Below are 17,633 nucleotides of genomic sequence, written 5' to 3' on the forward strand. Positions count from 1 at the left end.
ATCAATAGTTAGGTATAATGGATCAATTCACCAACGTGAGCTCATCATTAACTAATTCCTCATGCAGGAACTGAAGTCGTTTCCAGCAGCACGGTTCCACATAGTTATGTAGCCTCTTAAGTTTTAAATAAGAGCTCAATTCTTTTGAGCTCAGAGTGTCAAGCGTGAAATCTTATAGTAATGAGATCTTTTTCCATATTAAGGACGTAATTTTTTTCTTATAAACAAAAATTTATGTGAAGTATCTCAACTCGCTTTACGAGAGCTTAATATGAATGAGGCACAAACCATCCTCACCTGAAGGCGACAGAACTTCGTATTTCGTCACCAGCCTCCGATATTGAGCAGCGTACCGGTGGATAATATACGTGTTGCGTCCAATAACACTTTGCCAGGAACTGTCTATCCGCAAGCTGAATGCAAAAGACTTTGAAAGAACTATCAACAACGAAAATATGCCTTCATCCGGCAGTGTATAAATGACATAAAAGGCATAAGAGCAGGTTAGAAGACCAATATAATTTGTTAATGAGCAGTGTTACAATTCTATAAAATCGGAGCAGCCAAGTTAGCTTAAATAACTGAACCTACACGTCAATTTTGATTTTGCCAGGCGATCAATGAAGGTTTAAGCTGGACACGTTGTACTGTATCAGGAGTCACACTTCCAAGCCTACAGGGAGTACACAAGATATCTCATTATATACAGTATCTCGATAAATGTTCGGCCGTAATACTCACTCCTCGTATGGCGTGAAATTGTGCACACCAAACTGCAGTAGCAAGAGTGCAGGAATCTGGGATGAAACACGAATAAACTCCCTGCAGGCACTCGTTAGCATAGATGACCTGAGGCAGACATGAGAATAATTGTTTAGTGTAGTTCGACGTTTTCAACAATTAAGGGGAGCGTCTGGGTCCAAAATAAAAATTTTCTGCTTTTTCGGTTCTTATGCTCATCTTAAAGCTTACATTATGCCGCATCGAACGGTACTAGAACTATCTGTACGTTGATTTATGCGTTCACGACAGATCCTGAAAGGGGGAGGGTGGTGGAGTCCCTTAACAAAAGTCAAGGGGGATAATTCCGGCCAGGCACTATTAAATGTGCTATCACTGGACCTGCAGCTCAGTTACCACTCAGCCATCATGTGGGAAGGTGTTTATGTAGTCGTCCTATGCACCGCTGACTGACTTTGAAGTGAGATAACGCTTACTTTCGGTATCTAAGCTACGTTACCTACCTTTACATAGCGCGCGGCGGTTTTTCGCCTCTACTGAAAAGTTGGTAAACTGAAAACCTCACTCACGGCAAACCTATCTCCTCCTACAGTTTTTAAAGCTACAACAATGAGACATATACCATTCGATTTGCAAGAAAAATATATACAAATGATAGTAGACTTTTTTCTGATTTTTTATAGTTTGGATTTTATTTTGCAAAAAGGGGGAGTGGCGGGGGAAAAATCGAAAAATTTCCGAAAAATATACAAAAAATGCCTATACACACACAAAAATTAGAATTTAAAAAACGCCTACTAGCGTTTGTAGATATGGTCTTTACGCATCGAATGATATGTGTCTCGATGTTGCAGCTTGGAAATCCTAGGAGGGTATAGATTTCTACAGTACCCCCATTTTTGGCAGTTTTCTAATCTCGTTTTCTTTCATTTTTTTCGAAAAATTCACATGAACAAAAAGTCTTAAAATTTCTGTTTTACATACGTGTACGAAATTTCGAAGTGATTGGTCTGTAAATTACCGAGTTACAAAAAGACCCAGACGCTCCCCCCCCCAAAAAAGTGTGTGAGCATCAAAAATCATAAAATTTCCAGTTCAAAATTAGTTGAACTGGAAAAAATTTCTCTCTGACCAGAAGCCCTTATACAGCAGCATAATCAACTGAATGTTTTGGCAGAGCGCATGTTCAGTCAAATAATGCCCACCCCCAACACACCTGAACCAACACGGGCCGTTCCGGCAGCAGTTTTTAGTTAGTTCTGCAAGCAAAATTCGATATCCAGACTCCGATCCGTGCACGATATTTTCCATGAAATTGGCATCGTACAACTTTTCATAGAGACGCTTGCTAATGCGAGTGTTAGTCACAAGTGCTGCCACAGATACGGCCGTGAGCTGAAAACCTGAAGAGATCACATATTGTCAATCATGTATAGAGAATATTTAGGATGTATTGGAACAAAAAATCAAAATTATAAATTTAGTTGAGGATGGAAAAAAATAAGAGAGGCAAAATAAGAGAGGCAATCAACCTAACTCCCGGCTAACGCCGCGAAGTGGTAGTGCAGCTGAAGACGAAATCTAGTCTTTGAAGCGAACAATAAGCCATATGATAACATAAAATAGTGATGTCGGTGCTGAAGAATAGGCCAGATGTGGCCTGTCGTCGATTCCTGTTTTTCGAGACATTTCATAGGAAATGTAAAAACATGTCCTTTGACCGGATCTTTTCATAACTGACGATAGTTTGAAATAGCTACTAGACTTCCACCAAGTTCTATAAGGTGCTAGGCATTTCAAGTCTGAACAAATATTTCTCCATAGCTTTATCTGGTCTGTCCTTGAACGCATTCATACTCGGAGCGTCAACGAGGTAATCAGGGAGGCTGTTCTACTTGTCGGTGACTCGAAGCGAGAAGAAATGTCGCGTGGATAAGGTGCAGCGCATTTTTTAGTTTTTAGCCGTGGCCCCCTGGTGTTGGTTCTTGTTTTAAATTCTAGCAATCCCTCTGGGACTTTTTTATAAACCATGAGTATACTTGTATACTTCAGTGAGGTAATCACGCAGACGTCGATATAAGAGGCTTGGAAGCTGCATTATCTCTAAGCTTTCTTCATAGGACATGCTCCTCAAGCCTGGAATTATCCTCGTTGCACGTCTTTGAACACTCTCCACTAAATTTTTGTCCTCAAATTTCGGTGACCACACGGCGTTTCTAAACTCTAGATTCGGGCGCACAATAGCGACGAACGACAGCTTCGTCGCTTCTGCATCCAAGAACACGTAGGAGCGTCTGATCAGCCCAAGAAGTTTATTCGATTTATTGGCTTGCGTTTCAATATACCTGGAAAATTTCAGCTTCTTGTCGACATAAACTATCAAATATTTTTCTACGCTAGACTTCAATCATTACTCACTCATTGCAACCATGTCTTCTCATACTATAATCTTGCTCTTCATTGTTATTCTCGGGGCGCATGCCAGAGGCCAGTTTTGCCAAACTTCACACTTAGTTCATATTTCTTTCCGTAGCTTTTAAGCACGCTAGAGGGCATAACAGCCTATGAAGTCAAGTGCACTAAGCCGGAGCTCCGGATATCTGCAAAATACGCTTGCTAAAAGTAAGCAAGGCCATACTGCATCTGGCCACACCTCTCCCGGCCTAATCTCTTCAGGCATAACATTCACAAGTTGTAACATTTCTCCACTCAAAACAAACCTGAGCCGACCTAAGCTAACCTTATTGGCTACAGAAAATTAGAAAGGCGGTCCAAGTGTGCTGGTAGAGCCATTTATTGGCTGCAAGAAGGTTGTGAGCCGGGACAGCGTGAATAGGTTAGGCCCGAGTAGGTACAGCCAGATGGGGAACTGCCTGTTTATGAGCGAGCATGCTTAAGCAGTGGCTGAAGACCTACGGCGCTATTATCTTTCGGCAGTGTGTCACTTGTCTGGATTACGGAGTTCAAGCGTAGTCTGCGGCTTCTAGCTCTGAGGCTGAGTAAACTTAATGCATGGTGAAGCGAGGCGTTGGCTCCAGGGCTTATTTTAAGAGTAAAATTTTTGGCCTACGGCTGCGACCCCGTTATTCCCGAGGTGAAGTACTTTACACTTGTCAGCATTAAAACGCAGCTGTCACGTATCAGCCCAGTTAAGTAAACTATCAGATCATCTCGAACTTTCACTTCTTGACGTATCCTTAACTGTATTACAGGTATAAACTTTTGGGTCATCGGCATACATGCAGCACCCCCACATCGGTATCCGCTTATATAAGCAACTAACTAAAGAGGCTCAAGAACGCTTCCTTGTGGGACGCCACTGTGCACTAATGCCCAGTCTGACACGGTTCCGTTAATACTGACACGTTGTCGTTTACCCACTGGAAAATCTCTGATCCAATGGAGTAAGTTTCCCTCTATTCCCAAAGACTTCACTTTACGCAACAGCTGCTCATGCGGAACACTGTCAAATTCTTTGGCAAAATCGAGGTGCACTGGCTTCCTTTCGCCTAGCAGGCGAGTGCAATCGTTCAACGTAGACAAGAGGTTAGTGCTGCAGGATCTACCGGAAATAAAGCCATGTTGACAGTCTGATGGAGATGGTTAACAGTCAGAGGATCGATTATCTATCCCTCACAACAGATTCCATTACCTTACAAACAACACTTGTCAGACTGACAGGGCGATAGTAAACGGGGCTACTTATGTCACTTTTTTTGAACAGTGGTTTCACTTGGGCTTCTTTTCAATCGGTCTGCAAAGTCTCTTCAAATCCGTTCAAGGTCTTTTTGAGAGAATACTGTCAAAAGGCCAGCCAGGGCGGCTGCTAATTCTTGGAGCAATCTCGAGTGGAAGCCGGCTGGTGCACATGAGTTGGGATTTAGAGCGACCAGGCGCTTAAGAACCTCTTCTTCGTGTATTTAAAAACATTTTAACTTCTAGCCGACTGGGCGCTCATCAGTATCTGGAATACTGTTCAAGTCCTCATCTATGAACACACTGCTAAAGAACTGATTAAGATCGTTAGACTTGCCCTCGTCATAAGATATCTTTCGTTCGTCTACTTTCAAATCAGACATACCGTCGTTTGTCTTACACTTCGAACTAGCGTACAAAAAGAAGGTTTTCGCGTTTTTTATATTTTTTGGTAATATTTTTTTTCGAAGGTTTTCACTGCGGTGCGACAGATTTGTTTAGCGTGATTTCGAGCTCTTGCAAAGAGGCTATACTCAGCATAGCTGCGAGTTCGTAAATAACGTTTTTGGCTTCCTTCTTGGTGTTTAGCTTCTTTACTATATTATATTAGGGTGGAGCGTTATTTCAAACTTTTCGGAGTTCGATTTCACCATAGCGCGGAAAAGTTGTAGATGTCCGAAAAAATTCTTGGTTAAGTGCCGATTCTGCTGTAGGGTTCTGCTTTCCAAGGTTAAATGCTCACAGTTAACTAATAGAGTTAGGCTCAAGTTGCTGTTCACAGGTTTAAACTGGCGGTTATTAAAAGTGGTTCGTTTATGCAAACGGTCATGATGGGCTCTTCCTCATACTCATATAAATGCTAAATTTTAGCTATAAAAAGGGAAACCTTGTCCAACAGGGCAACGCTTGGAGACGTCACGTTGTAGGAGAGTTACAAGCTATTGGAATGATTGGAATAAGATTGAAAAAGTTACAGGACCATAAATCCCTAGTGTACCTTTCTGTTCCAATAGTGGCAGCAGCTTCATGAAGAGTGGAATACTGCAAAAATCCGTTTGGTTTAGCAAGGCATTCAGCACGTTGAGGCTACTCTTCTTGAGTGCAGGGCTTACCAGCCGTCAGTAGGTGCACGAGCAAAATATAATTTTAAAAATAAATTAAAAAATAAAACTCAGCAAACTTACTTCAAACATATTCCATTATAAACCTTTACCTTTAAATTGAGAGTAAAGGTAATAGACCCTAATTATCATCTTCCATTATCCTTGAAACTCAATCGTTTGGCCTGATGTTATCATGGTAACTTCATAACAGAAGGGATATTCTTGACAAATTTCGCTATTTTACAAGATGAACGGTGACGAGTAGTGTCAAATGAGCTTTATAAAGCCAAAACATTGTTATAAATCACGTCCAACGTCGAACTTGAACTAAAAAGGAAGATACAGTGACACGCAAAAATATTGGATACATTACAGCTTTCTTTATATCTCGAGTTTAATGCACGACTTTTCATAATATTTGGTCAGTATGTTGCTATTGTTACTAGAAAAATTATATAGGAAGAATATTGAAAAGTAAGCAGTGTTTAGATTTCAATTAACAAATAGAGAAATCAACCCGCGCAAAAGTATTGGGTACATGTTCAAAAATGAACAAAAATATCTTTTTCTCCAAGTACTTAAATTTTGCTTTTCACTTTAGACATTCCACTAATCTCATGTCGTTATCTAATTGGCCAATCAGATCAGTTTGCTATTGTTTACAAGATTTTGCGTTTCGGTGAAGATAATATTCAGCTTCATATTCTTCAGCTGTAATGTATATAATACTTTTGCGTGTCACTGTATCTTTTGTGAACACCGGAATTGAATGAAATATTACCCATAGATGTCAAGCGTTAAAATAGGAATAGAATTTTGCAATAATCTTATATTTTTGGACCTGTGATTAATTATTAATCTCATAACCTGCACTCAGTGACATAGCATGAGCCAGGTAATTACGTCTCGATAACCGTGCAAGTGATACTTACTTAAACACTCTGCACTCTGCTTCGTTCAAATTCCAAATCTCAATCGGCAGACCGTTGTTCTCCGCTATTTCCATTATTTGTTTAAGCATATCCAGCCTGGTAAAATATAAAAAAATCATGTTCCTTCCTGGAAATGCATTTTCCATAGTCAATGGTGATTGCACCTATTGTTTCATACATAGATCCGAAAAAAAACAAGTCAGATATCACCGAATACGGCCATGCACAAACTCGAATCCTGGTCATGTAAATGAAATATGGGCTTACTGTATTTTAAGAAATGGTCCTTCTGGAGAAACATCCCAGCCGCAGCCACCTTGGCAAAATCCGGGCATTTTTTGGCAGTACCTGAAAACATGATAAATGTATTTATTTTGCTAAATTATTCCTGCATAGAGACTCGTGAATAATTTCTTCTCATCAAAGGCAACACAAGTCAAAAGTTATATCCAGCGAAAAATATCGATTTAAATATTAAAAACATCATCGTGCAGCGAAAAAATATTGAATGGTTTGCTAATGGGCGAATACAACCGATGTTCTGCAATTTCGTAAACTTGCTGATCAGCAGAAACTTACTGGAAAGATCGCAAGAAAAGCTGGAACAGCAGTTCTTCTTTTTTCTCTGCATTTCGGACGATGTAGTTAGTCACTGTAGTCACGTATCTGGTGAGAATTCAGACGAGGGCATTCAAAGGACGCTTATCATATTCATCGGACAGATTGATATTCAGGCCAAGGTAGCAAAAGGACGAGACAGCAAAGAAATTACGCATTGACATCGCAAACGAGAAATTTATTAGAACTTACTTCACCCTGCAATTCCAGTTCGTTGTTCTATCCTGAAAGATTTTCGCGAAGATACTTCTAAGATTGAAATTTGATATAATAAAGTTTTCGAAGAGGTAGAATGAGCAGCTAGGGTCCGGGAACGACATGGTTTCACTTAGCAGAGTCTCTGTGACGAAGCCCCTGGAGAAGAATTCAAGTGAACAATGTAAAAAAATATTAATCCATCATATTTATAACTAAAACGCTTGCTCCACATTGTCTGATCACCTGCTTCTATACTTTGATAATTAGCTACTTCATCACTCACGGCCCAAAATCGTGCTCTGCAAATACCATCTGCTTCAGCTGGGCTTCGCTATAGCGTTTTTCTTTAATCCAAAGGCCGACCATTTCATTTTCACACCCTCCTTTAACCAGTCTTCGCAGTATCTCAACGTTATCCTGAAAATCAAAAGGACTACACATAGACATTGCGGAAGTAGTGAAAAAAATAATTACGATTCTTCAAACTATTAAAATAAAAACTGTAGACTCCTGCGTGTCGGAATAAAGTTCTCGAAATGAGCCGGGATAACGAGGCATGACGAAAACTTGAAAAAAGTAACGAGACAGAAGAAAAAATTTGTCTCGGAATAATGGTATGAACTGAGACAATACTTGTATCCCGGTCTTTATGAAACGATACGAGATAGATGTTTTTCTATTACGAACAGAAACAAAAAGAAACATTCTTAGTGTTCGGATTAATTAATACAGAGTTAGCCCTCGATTGCTAACAGACAGTTACCAGTCATTGGCTGATTTGGCTACATTTGGCTGTTTAACCAAATTGCTGTGAAATTAGTGGGATAACTTGGCGATGTATGGCTGAATATCGAGTGAATGTTACTGTAAGGCCCTTAATCACAGCTGACGACAACCGTACGACTTCCGCACGCATTCAGACAAGCAATGTCATCGCGTGTCAGTGATGCAGGTTTTTTGGCCAGCCGCTTAGTTGAGTACGGAAGGTCTTTTCAGGCCCTGCAAGATGCCACGAATTTAACGTGGTATCTGGGAGTTTTTTTGTAAGAGCAGAGAAAAGGCAAGAATTAACTGAGGAATAAACCAGGCCAATATTCAGTGCAAACTTTGCGGCAATGTTTACAAGTTCAATGATATCAACAATCGGGCATGTGTAGATGCTTACTTCGCGCCCATATTCTTAATTTCAGAAGCTGCAGAAACATAAATCTCAGTTATTAAATTGTTCAGCAACAATTTTTCAAAAGAAGCATAGTTGTTCAGCAAGTGGACGACTGCTTCACTGTTCGAAAACTCCCCGTGAAACGATCTTACCGGCATTTTCGTAGCCGGCAGGCACGCGAAAAAAAACCGTGTCGCCGTTTTTTTAATTCAACAGAGGGACCCATACAAGATTAAAAAAACAGCAAAATACTTTATTTTCACAGAGTGGCCAGCCACTAGAACGCCGGCTACGCCGTTTTTCTCGGTTATCTTCAACAGTGTTATTGAAATTATACAGCATGAAAGTGGGTACAAGACGGGCATCTGCTGGCCGCTACTCGCTACTAACCCCTGAAACAGGCAGTACACGAGGCCACCAGCCCGATAATAAGTGGTGGCCACAACAGGCAGCGTGACAACGCACATTATTAGTCAGACATTTGGGAGTGTGTGGACGGACTTAATCCGGCTTTTTAAATTTGCTCGCATTTGCAGTGTGGGCATTCGCGAAATCATTTACGAAGTAAAATGCCTTAAACCTTATAAACAGAAAAAATGTCGTTCAGCAGATAATATCTGTAACAACTTCTTATTTAAATTTCAAACTCATTGTGTCTCGTTTAAAAAAATTCGAATTCAGGAAAATTTTAAAGCTCTTATTTAAACCGAAACTTTTCGTATCGTCTCAGTAGGTACAGTTCCTGAATTCCCACTGAGTGCTGAAAATTGTCCCGATTTTTGTCACTAATTCGAACAGACTGTTATGTCTAGTCTCGTTTCGAAGAGAAAAATTACCAGAAGCAGGAGTCTGATTAAAAACAGCAATAAAAGTGCTATAGAAATGTGTTTGCCATCAAAATTACTAGGAATCACGAGTGGGAGGAAATCAAAGGAATTTCAAATCATTTCAACACGGTATTGCTGTAAAAATCCTAATGATTGAGCTTTCCATATATTATATTAGAATGGAATTTTAGTCTGAAAACAAAAAGCTCCAGGAATAGATGGACCAGTCAAATAAAAAACACACTCAAGTGATTAGGGGCTTGATAAAGGTAAACGTCGTTCACTATTTGATTTACTTTCTTGTTCACTATTTAACCTCACAAACTGGAAGTAGCTCGCACACTGGCAAAGAATGTGGCTGGTTGCTGATCGTGCTCCGAGTCCGTTGCCTTGGGGTTCGCTCCCGCATCCAGCAGCAGCTCAGCGCCCCGCCACCAATGCCTCTCCAGAGCTAGACAATGGTTGCATAAGGTAATGAGTTGCTTCTTTCACTGGTAGCATAGACATGCACAGTTAACGGAGCTTTCTTGCGAATAGTTTGAGCATGAATTATTTGTTGATTTTTATATACTAGACGATTTATGTTCCGTTATTATCTTGCCAAATATTTCACAGAAAAACTGTCTCCAAAAACGATAACACAAAGAAAAATCAGAAAGAAATACAGGCAGACGTACCGCATAAAAGGGGCAAGGAAATAGGATCCTGTTGCGGCAGGTTAGGGTTAGCACCTGCTTCGAGGAGGCTCAACAAAATCTCTTCCTGAAAAAAGTATATTGAATTTAACTGATGGTAACGCAACAGGAGAAAACGAGAAGAGCCCAGGCTCGCAATTCAAGTCACTAAATTATCGCAAGTAGGACTACGAGTTGGAGAGGCAACGAGCTTTCAACTCTATAATCACAAAGATGTCTCACTGATCACAGTATTTTTATAAGTTTAAAGTTGTTAGGAATTATCTGCAATGTAATGGAAAAAGTAAGTTTTTCAAGCATGAGGAGATTCGGGACGACGTGATTCGGGACGACGTGATTCGGGATGACGGGATTCGGGACGACGTGATTCGGGATGACGGGATTCGGGACGACGGGATTCGAGATGACGGGATCAGATTGCAGGGAATATCGATCACGGGCAACGATAGGCTGACCGGCTATTCTGCAAATAATTTGCATGCTTTTGACATAAGAGAATTACTTATTACATAGCAAACATATAGTCAAGTTGAAAGGAGGCAGCATAAACTCCAAAAAAGAGTTTGTGGGCAGCAATTGCGATATGGATCTACAAATATGGAAATTGCCAAATGCAGATAAAAACCTCTATACGGGGACCACTCGCTGCCGTTGACACTGATGACGAGGTGAACCTTCTACACAGGAGCAGAAGTGCAGTGGATCGGTCACGGGATTCTTGGTTGATGCACCTATCATCTACAATGAACATAGGCGGAGAGTAACACGTTAGCTGACAATCTAAGTTTCTCATAGGAAATTAGCTCATCAATTAATTGGTTAAATACCAGTTCAGCTCTCCAGTGCTACCAACCGATAATGAGAAGCGTATGTGATATCAATTTGACATAATATAAATGGAACATAGATTGTGCTGAGAGGTTTGGGGGTCGAAAACCATTGAGCGATTGAAGGCAGGATGTGGCTTGACCACAAGGAGAGGATGACAACGTTGAAGAGTTACGAGTATATCAACCAAGGATGATATACTACGGAGAAAGAAAGGATTTAATGTACGTAGCTATAAAAATGGTTGGCTTGTCAACCTCCACTTAATTTTGAATCAAAAAGTCATGAAGATATTATTTCAGTGAATGATCAGAAGACTCTTCGATACGAATATCAACATTTGCTTGTAAATTATAGCTCAAAAGGAAAAGAAATTAGCTGGCATAAACTCAATTGAATTTTTTTCCCAAAAACCAATGTTTATCACAATTACTTATTATGCCTATGTTGAATTTTTGACAAAATTCTATCACAATTCACCGTATTGCAAGTAAATCAATAGTTTTATATAGCTTCGGCACACTCAAAACGTCTACGTAACTCCACTTACAACACCTCCGAGCAGGCGTAGAGCTACGTACGGCTTCTTGTACGTAGCTTCCCGCGCAAATATTTTGATAATACCACCGCTAGAGTTACGTCTTCATATCAGCACTTACGCCACACTTAAGTCGCTACGTGTACTTTGCGATGTTTAGATAATCCGGCCCCTGGGCCATATCTTATGATTGGCTATATTACTTGTATTTTGGTTCCATGGCTATATGCAGTACTTCGCTCAATAGCATCATTTAAATATTTAGCTTCACGTAAACTTGAAATTCAATAACGAGTCAATGTATTAGGTAACAAGTTTACAACACTTGCAGCGTGACCGCCTTACTTGGCAATAGCAACTTAAAACGTCATTTCAATAATCTTTAAATAATATACCAAGTCATTTCAAACTATCATTGATGTGGCGGAAGCCAAAAAAAAAAAAATAGAAACACAACGAATCGAAATTGTTCCTCCATTATTGTAAAATTACCTGCATATGGAAGAAGTTTCCTTAACATTTCGAGATCAGTAGCCAGAACTGCATGATGAAGAGCAGTGTAGCCATGCTCATCCGTTGTCAAGAGGCTATGTGCAATATTATCACGACAATCTGACTGTGAAGCCATTGCTTTCTGAAACAAAGAAATATTTTCATTTTAAGGGGACCGTCTAACCTAAAATTTTCAATTTTGGCTTTTCCGGTTTTTGAGCTCATCTTAAAGCTGAAATTCTGCTCTTTCCAATGGTACCACTGCCATCGCTGTACGCCAATATTTACGTTCATGACGTCTCTTTAAAGGGAAGCGGGTGGCAGAATTTTACGTTTGAATGTGAAGTTTCATGATGATCGGATAATAACTTTAGGAGTTATAGGCTATCTCCAATTTAGGTTAGACGGTCCCCTTAAATTTACGAAACTGGTTTCTTTACACATGATACCAGCACGTTAGCCCGGCGTGGTCTGGGCTTGATAATCCTGTACTTATTAAATCAAAATACGACCATCCACATAACCCTTAGTCCGATAAATGATAAAGCATACTTATTCTAACTAAATTAAGTCCCCTTCAAACATATTAGATAGAAGACAGTATTCATTTTACTCTCATTTAAAAATATGGAACTATTTTGCTTTTTATATTCACCCATTGCATAATAAAATTTAAATTCTTGATCCAATCCTTTCCTATTTTCCCAGTGTATAGAATTCCACCTAACCTCCGATCTAAAGTACCATTTTCGCTTGACAACTAGAAAAAGACATAGGCCGAATGACTCCGATAGAAATTAAGACTAAATTTCAAGACTGCAGAACTGGATACAAATTCAAGATGTCGTCAAAATCAAGGACTGAGCCGACGTTATTAAAATAATCACAACTGACACAACCATAGCACAAAGCATTTTCAACGACGGCTTTACCAGTTTAATACCAGAATTACGCCCTCACAGTGTGAACAAGAAAAATACACTCATATCATTTGCTACAAATGCTATAAATTTGAAGATCACCCTACACCTTTGTGTGCCTTCACGACTCAATCCTCCGAGTGTGCAGCTGCGACACAATCCTCTGAGTAAGCATTTCACGACCAAACCGACACACAATCACACAATGCAGAAACGCGTTTTAAAATGTCTTAATTGCCAACAAGAACACAGAACAATCGCCGCCAACTGCCCATACAGAAAAAAAGCCAACAGAAGGAAATAACGAACAACACTAGACCAAGAATCACAGATGATTCAACACACATAGAATAGAATAGAATAGAAGTATCGGCGTTGAAGAAATAGGCCCATGGCCTGTTGCCGATTCTTGAACTTTTCGTGACTTGATTCACAAGGGAATCAACGATGCTATCAGGGAGGCTGTTCCACATGTCGGTGACGCGAAGCGAGAAGAAATGTTGTCGCATGGATGTGTTCCAACGCTGTTTTTTTTTCATGCCCCGAAACAGCTAAACAGGCAATACAACAAACCAACATTCCGCAAGTAAGCCTCCCTCTCAGAGACATCACAAAAAATCAAACCGAGAACAATCATTCTTGAAGCACATATAGCTAGCCTCATCAGACAAGAGGGCTTTGGTCCAATACTCTCCAAATCATTGAAAGCAAGCTACGAGCCTACGACATCAACGCGCATTCCTCGGCCGTGCCTCAGCAAAGATATTTAATTTTTAATATAACCACGACGAGAGTAAATCAGACTCAGACATTAACGACTTCAACCTCAGAAACGAATTAATGGACGACGAAGATATACGAGACAGTCCTCGCTAAATCTAGCAGGACCACAAATGGACAACGAAACCCCCAAGAACAATACCCTACTCCCGACAACCAAAACCCACTACGGAAACCGCGATCAAAGAAAGCGAAAAATAAGTGACGAGCAGAACAAGGAATCGCCTTTCTTAATGCCAGAACTCGACGAACCAATATGCATTCAATTATTGAGGAGTGAAAAAGACCCCAACCCAATTCCCTGATGTCCCCATCAGCACTTGGTACTTTGACGAATTAAGGAAAAAGGACCTTGGGCTAAAGCTTTCGGTGAATGACATGGACTCCTCCTAAATAATAGACTATTTGCGACGCAACAAACTAAAATTTAAAACACCAACAATGATTACTGTCCTCCACGTCATCTTCATAACCATGAACTGTGACAATTTCACACAATCGAGGAAGCCAAGGTAAAGAACTGATCATTCTAGGAACTTTTATGTTTAGTACAGCGGTGTCGGTGATCACTAGGCCGTTAGACCTGTCGTCCTTTCTTAACATCGCAGAATATTCGCACCTTGTTGCGGGTTTCGAAAAAGCAATTCACCGTTGCAATTGTGCCGGGTGCTTAAACGCACGGCCACCTCGATCCCAGCGGGTAGCTGGGATCGAACCTACAACTCACTGATCCAGTTTTGGTACTCTGAACTGTAATCACTGGGTCACCCTGCCCAGGTGATGAAATTGAAAGAGATTTTGGGCTCATTGATCACAACGGATTCAAGGCAGGAATTATCTGCAATTACAACGCCACTTAAAACGCTAATAGACTTTATTGGGAGATAAAGACGCGCGTTAAGACGGTCGGGGGAGCGTAAAGTGTGGACCTCGAGTCGCCGGCGACTCTACCGTCAGGAGCGCCGCGCCCCACGGAATATGAAGCAGGCCTGACCATCATGAGGGTAAATTTGTGCGAGTAGCCGAGTCCCTTGAAGGTCATCCAGTTGATGCCGTCGCCGGATATGCGGTGAGGGTATCGGTGGTAGCGGCCGTTCAGGTGCGACTCATGGCACGCCGTGAACCACCAGGCGCCGTGAAAGGTTCTGGCGCAGTGACTCATGGGGTTGTTGTCATTGTCGCGGTCGCTGAAGCTGAAGGGCGCCCGGGCGTGGTATTTCAGGGAGTTGCCTGCAGTGCCGTGATAGTCGCCGATTGTAGTGCGTGGTTCGTGACCTCGCCAGTGAGGTAGAAATGTTAGTATGCTGCCTTGCGCCGCTCCTCAACCCAGTCCTCCAGCTCGCTGCGGAGGACGTAGAATGCTCGCTGCGGAGGACGTAGAATCCTCGCTGCGGAGGACGTTCCCCCTAGAATTGTTGGCATTGCTCCGAAGAGTCCCAGATACTGAAAGAAAAATTTGACCTCTTACTAAAGAATTAACTGATCGGACACTACCTAAGTAATAGGCTACTCAAAAGTATGAATCAAGCAACAGCAAAAATATAAATAACTAAATCAACAAACCTAAGATTTTGGTGTTTCGCAGTGCTAATGCAGTTGGTAAGTGACAAATTAGAAATTTAGACTAAATCAGTTAAAGGAAGGTACTCTAGACGGAAAAATAGAGAACAGTTGGAGATTTTGGCGTTGGAAAATAGAAGATAAAGCTATTGAATCGTGGGTCACAGCTATAAGGAAACTAATTCCTCTGCCACTATCAGAGACCACGTTTACAGGTAATTCGAAATTTGAGATATTAATAATTAAATATTGATTTGTCTAGAGTACCATAGAAAAAATTGCATACAGAGCGTAAATAATTAAAAAAAAACATTCATACGAACATAAAGATAGAGAAAAGGTAGCCAGGAAGACGTTTAGAACTTCAGGAGATCCTGCTGTTGAGCTAGTTGAAGTAACTGGGTACTTAGTCCCGAATTGAATAACAATGTGGCTCTGAATGAGATAAGGCACGTTACGACATCAGCTGATTGAACGGTATGCGGAGGCTTATAAAGGAATTCCTACCTAGCGGATAGTGCTACCTACTTAAACTACGAAACCACACTGAATACAGCAAAACTATGAAGGCAACATAAACAAAAAAAAACGACATCTAGCCAACAAAATTTACGAAGAACGACAAAAATTATTGATGGTGGGAAAAATTTCCCACACAAAACTGGATCAAAATAAAAGGACATTGTCAAAATTAGACTCCATTCATGTAATAAAATCACAACAGACGCCACCCACCATAACGCAATGCAACGCAAACTCGACGATGTCTTCCCCATGTTTAACACCAAAATCACACCCACACATAATTGCGAACTGAAGAAATGGACAGACATTCTCATGTATTACAAATATTTCAATTTTGAATAACACCTCACCCACATGTATACCTCCAACACATATTGTTCCGAATGTGCATTCTTAGGCCACACCTACATACTATGCAACACGCACATAAAAGTCTTCAATTGCCTCCAAGAACTCAAACCACATTCAGCCAACTGCCATTACAGGAAACAAGCCACCATTAACAAACAAATTACACTAGACCATGACACATCAAACAGCAATTTAACTTCATAGTTCACATCCATATAAAGTCCACAACTGTCATACAATTCCTCGCCAACTGTAAATAGCACAATCGATACTCAATACGGATCCGTCACAATAAGATCAACATAGATCTCACCTCGTACAAACTACATCGACTTGGATAGGTCTTGTCTTCATTGGACAGGTCTTGTCCCGTTTAACAGTTAGCACATTTAAACGCCGGTCTCGGAACAGTAAGTAAAAGCCCCTCCAACCACAAAGGGAGACAATTACACTCGCTAAAAGTTCAATGCACATGTATCCACCACGGCCACTTCCTTCCAGCCCTCAATACTCGGATTATTACTCGCAACAGCACAACTTCACAAGCAGAGTCATATAGAACAACAGGGCATTTCATAATGTACACGTACAACCAGAACCCTTCACCCCCTCATACTACAGTGTCTTAATAGTCACGGTATGGTCGGTATCTGCTAACTGCATGCAAAAATGGCAAATACCCATTTGTCCGTGCAGATCCTTCCTCATAGCAGATTGGGCCTCATACAAACAAACTATCTCAACACCCATTACACCCACAATCCGACCCTACACTGAAAGAAATAAGCACGACTAGGTTATGAAAATGTAAATGATTGGAGATTTGATTAATTGTTACAATTTTATCATTGATAGGTAATTGCTTTTACTCAGTCAGGTTGCGTCTGTAGCGTGTTAGGCTTTACTGGGAGTATTCGTCTATACAAGTTCTCGTATAAAATAGGTTACAGCAAAATCGTACATATAGTGGGTTTCAATGAAACCCTGATAAATTTATTATTAAGTTGGAAAATTCAAGTCGTATCCTACATTAGCTAAAAACCTCTAGTACAGGGAATAGAAAATCCGAACATTAAAGTGGAGAATCTATCAGTATAGTCTCTTAAACATTCAAATAACAAGAAATGTTAATTCGTTGCAGTTCCGTTGAGTAGCAAGACTGTCGGAAACGACCGTAACTGCCGCGCACGTTTGCGGCCGTATTGCCAGTTGCCGTACCGCAGCCGTTGCCTCGTATCCTCGCTGTCCGCGGTCGTTCTATCTGTATAGCCTTTCGTGCCTCGCAGATATATATATATATCTCTCACGACGGTCAGTTTGGCCGTTTAATTACGACCGTACTTCTTTACGACCGATGGTGGTGTAGTCTTTATCGTCGATGTTACCTCAAGCTCATTGCTGTGCTTCTGCTGTTGATGACCGTGACCGTACCGCTATTGACGAAGACTGTGACCGTACCGCTACTGACGAACTCTGTGACCATATCGTGTTGATGTCCGTGCCGATGATAATTGTTGCTCAGTGCTCGCTCTTGAATGTGCTGATTGCAGAATCTATACTCGTTGGAGGCCTTCTTGTCTCTCGTGCCGTTTTAAGGCTGTCACAGCCGTGGCAATGAATGTTGACCGTACAAATAAGCGAAGTCACGGCGGTTACTCATCGATTTT

The 17,633-nt window shown here is 40.9% G+C and overlaps 2 protein-coding genes across 2 annotated transcripts in view; both read right to left on the reverse strand.

The window, feature by feature from the left end:
• Positions 1-297: 297 nt before the first annotated feature.
• Positions 298-5,594, reverse strand: LOC125179206 (the record flags this gene model as incomplete). The annotated part of the gene is made up of 4 exons (XM_047884611.1): positions 5,435-5,594; positions 1,958-2,144; positions 742-849; positions 298-413 (listed from the first exon to the last, which is right to left on the reverse strand). Coding segments are annotated over exons 1-4 (442 nt in total), but the record flags the coding sequence as incomplete, so codon positions are not given.
• Positions 5,595-6,468: 874 nt separating this feature from the next.
• The window catches only part of LOC125179207, a 35,732-nt gene continuing 24,567 nt past the window's right edge, over positions 6,469-17,633 (reverse strand). Inside the window, exons 2-11 of the mRNA XM_047884612.1 lie at positions 14,435-14,723; positions 11,831-11,972; positions 10,598-10,710; positions 9,955-10,039; positions 9,619-9,728; positions 7,572-7,705; positions 7,283-7,444; positions 7,052-7,138; positions 6,740-6,820; positions 6,469-6,568 (exon numbers count right to left, since the gene is read on the reverse strand). Coding sequence (XP_047740568.1) covers positions 6,469-6,568; positions 6,740-6,820; positions 7,052-7,138; positions 7,283-7,444; positions 7,572-7,705; positions 9,619-9,728; positions 9,955-10,039; positions 10,598-10,710; positions 11,831-11,972; positions 14,435-14,723 — 1,303 coding nt within the window. The remainder of the gene's footprint in view (positions 6,569-6,739; positions 6,821-7,051; positions 7,139-7,282; positions 7,445-7,571; positions 7,706-9,618; positions 9,729-9,954; positions 10,040-10,597; positions 10,711-11,830; positions 11,973-14,434; positions 14,724-17,633) is intronic.

The sequence above is a fragment of the Hyalella azteca genome, unplaced genomic scaffold (genome assembly GCF_000764305.2).
Source record: "Hyalella azteca isolate HAZT.00-mixed unplaced genomic scaffold, Hazt_2.0.2 contig15713, whole genome shotgun sequence".
Taxonomy (NCBI): Eukaryota; Metazoa; Arthropoda; class Malacostraca; order Amphipoda; family Hyalellidae; genus Hyalella; species Hyalella azteca.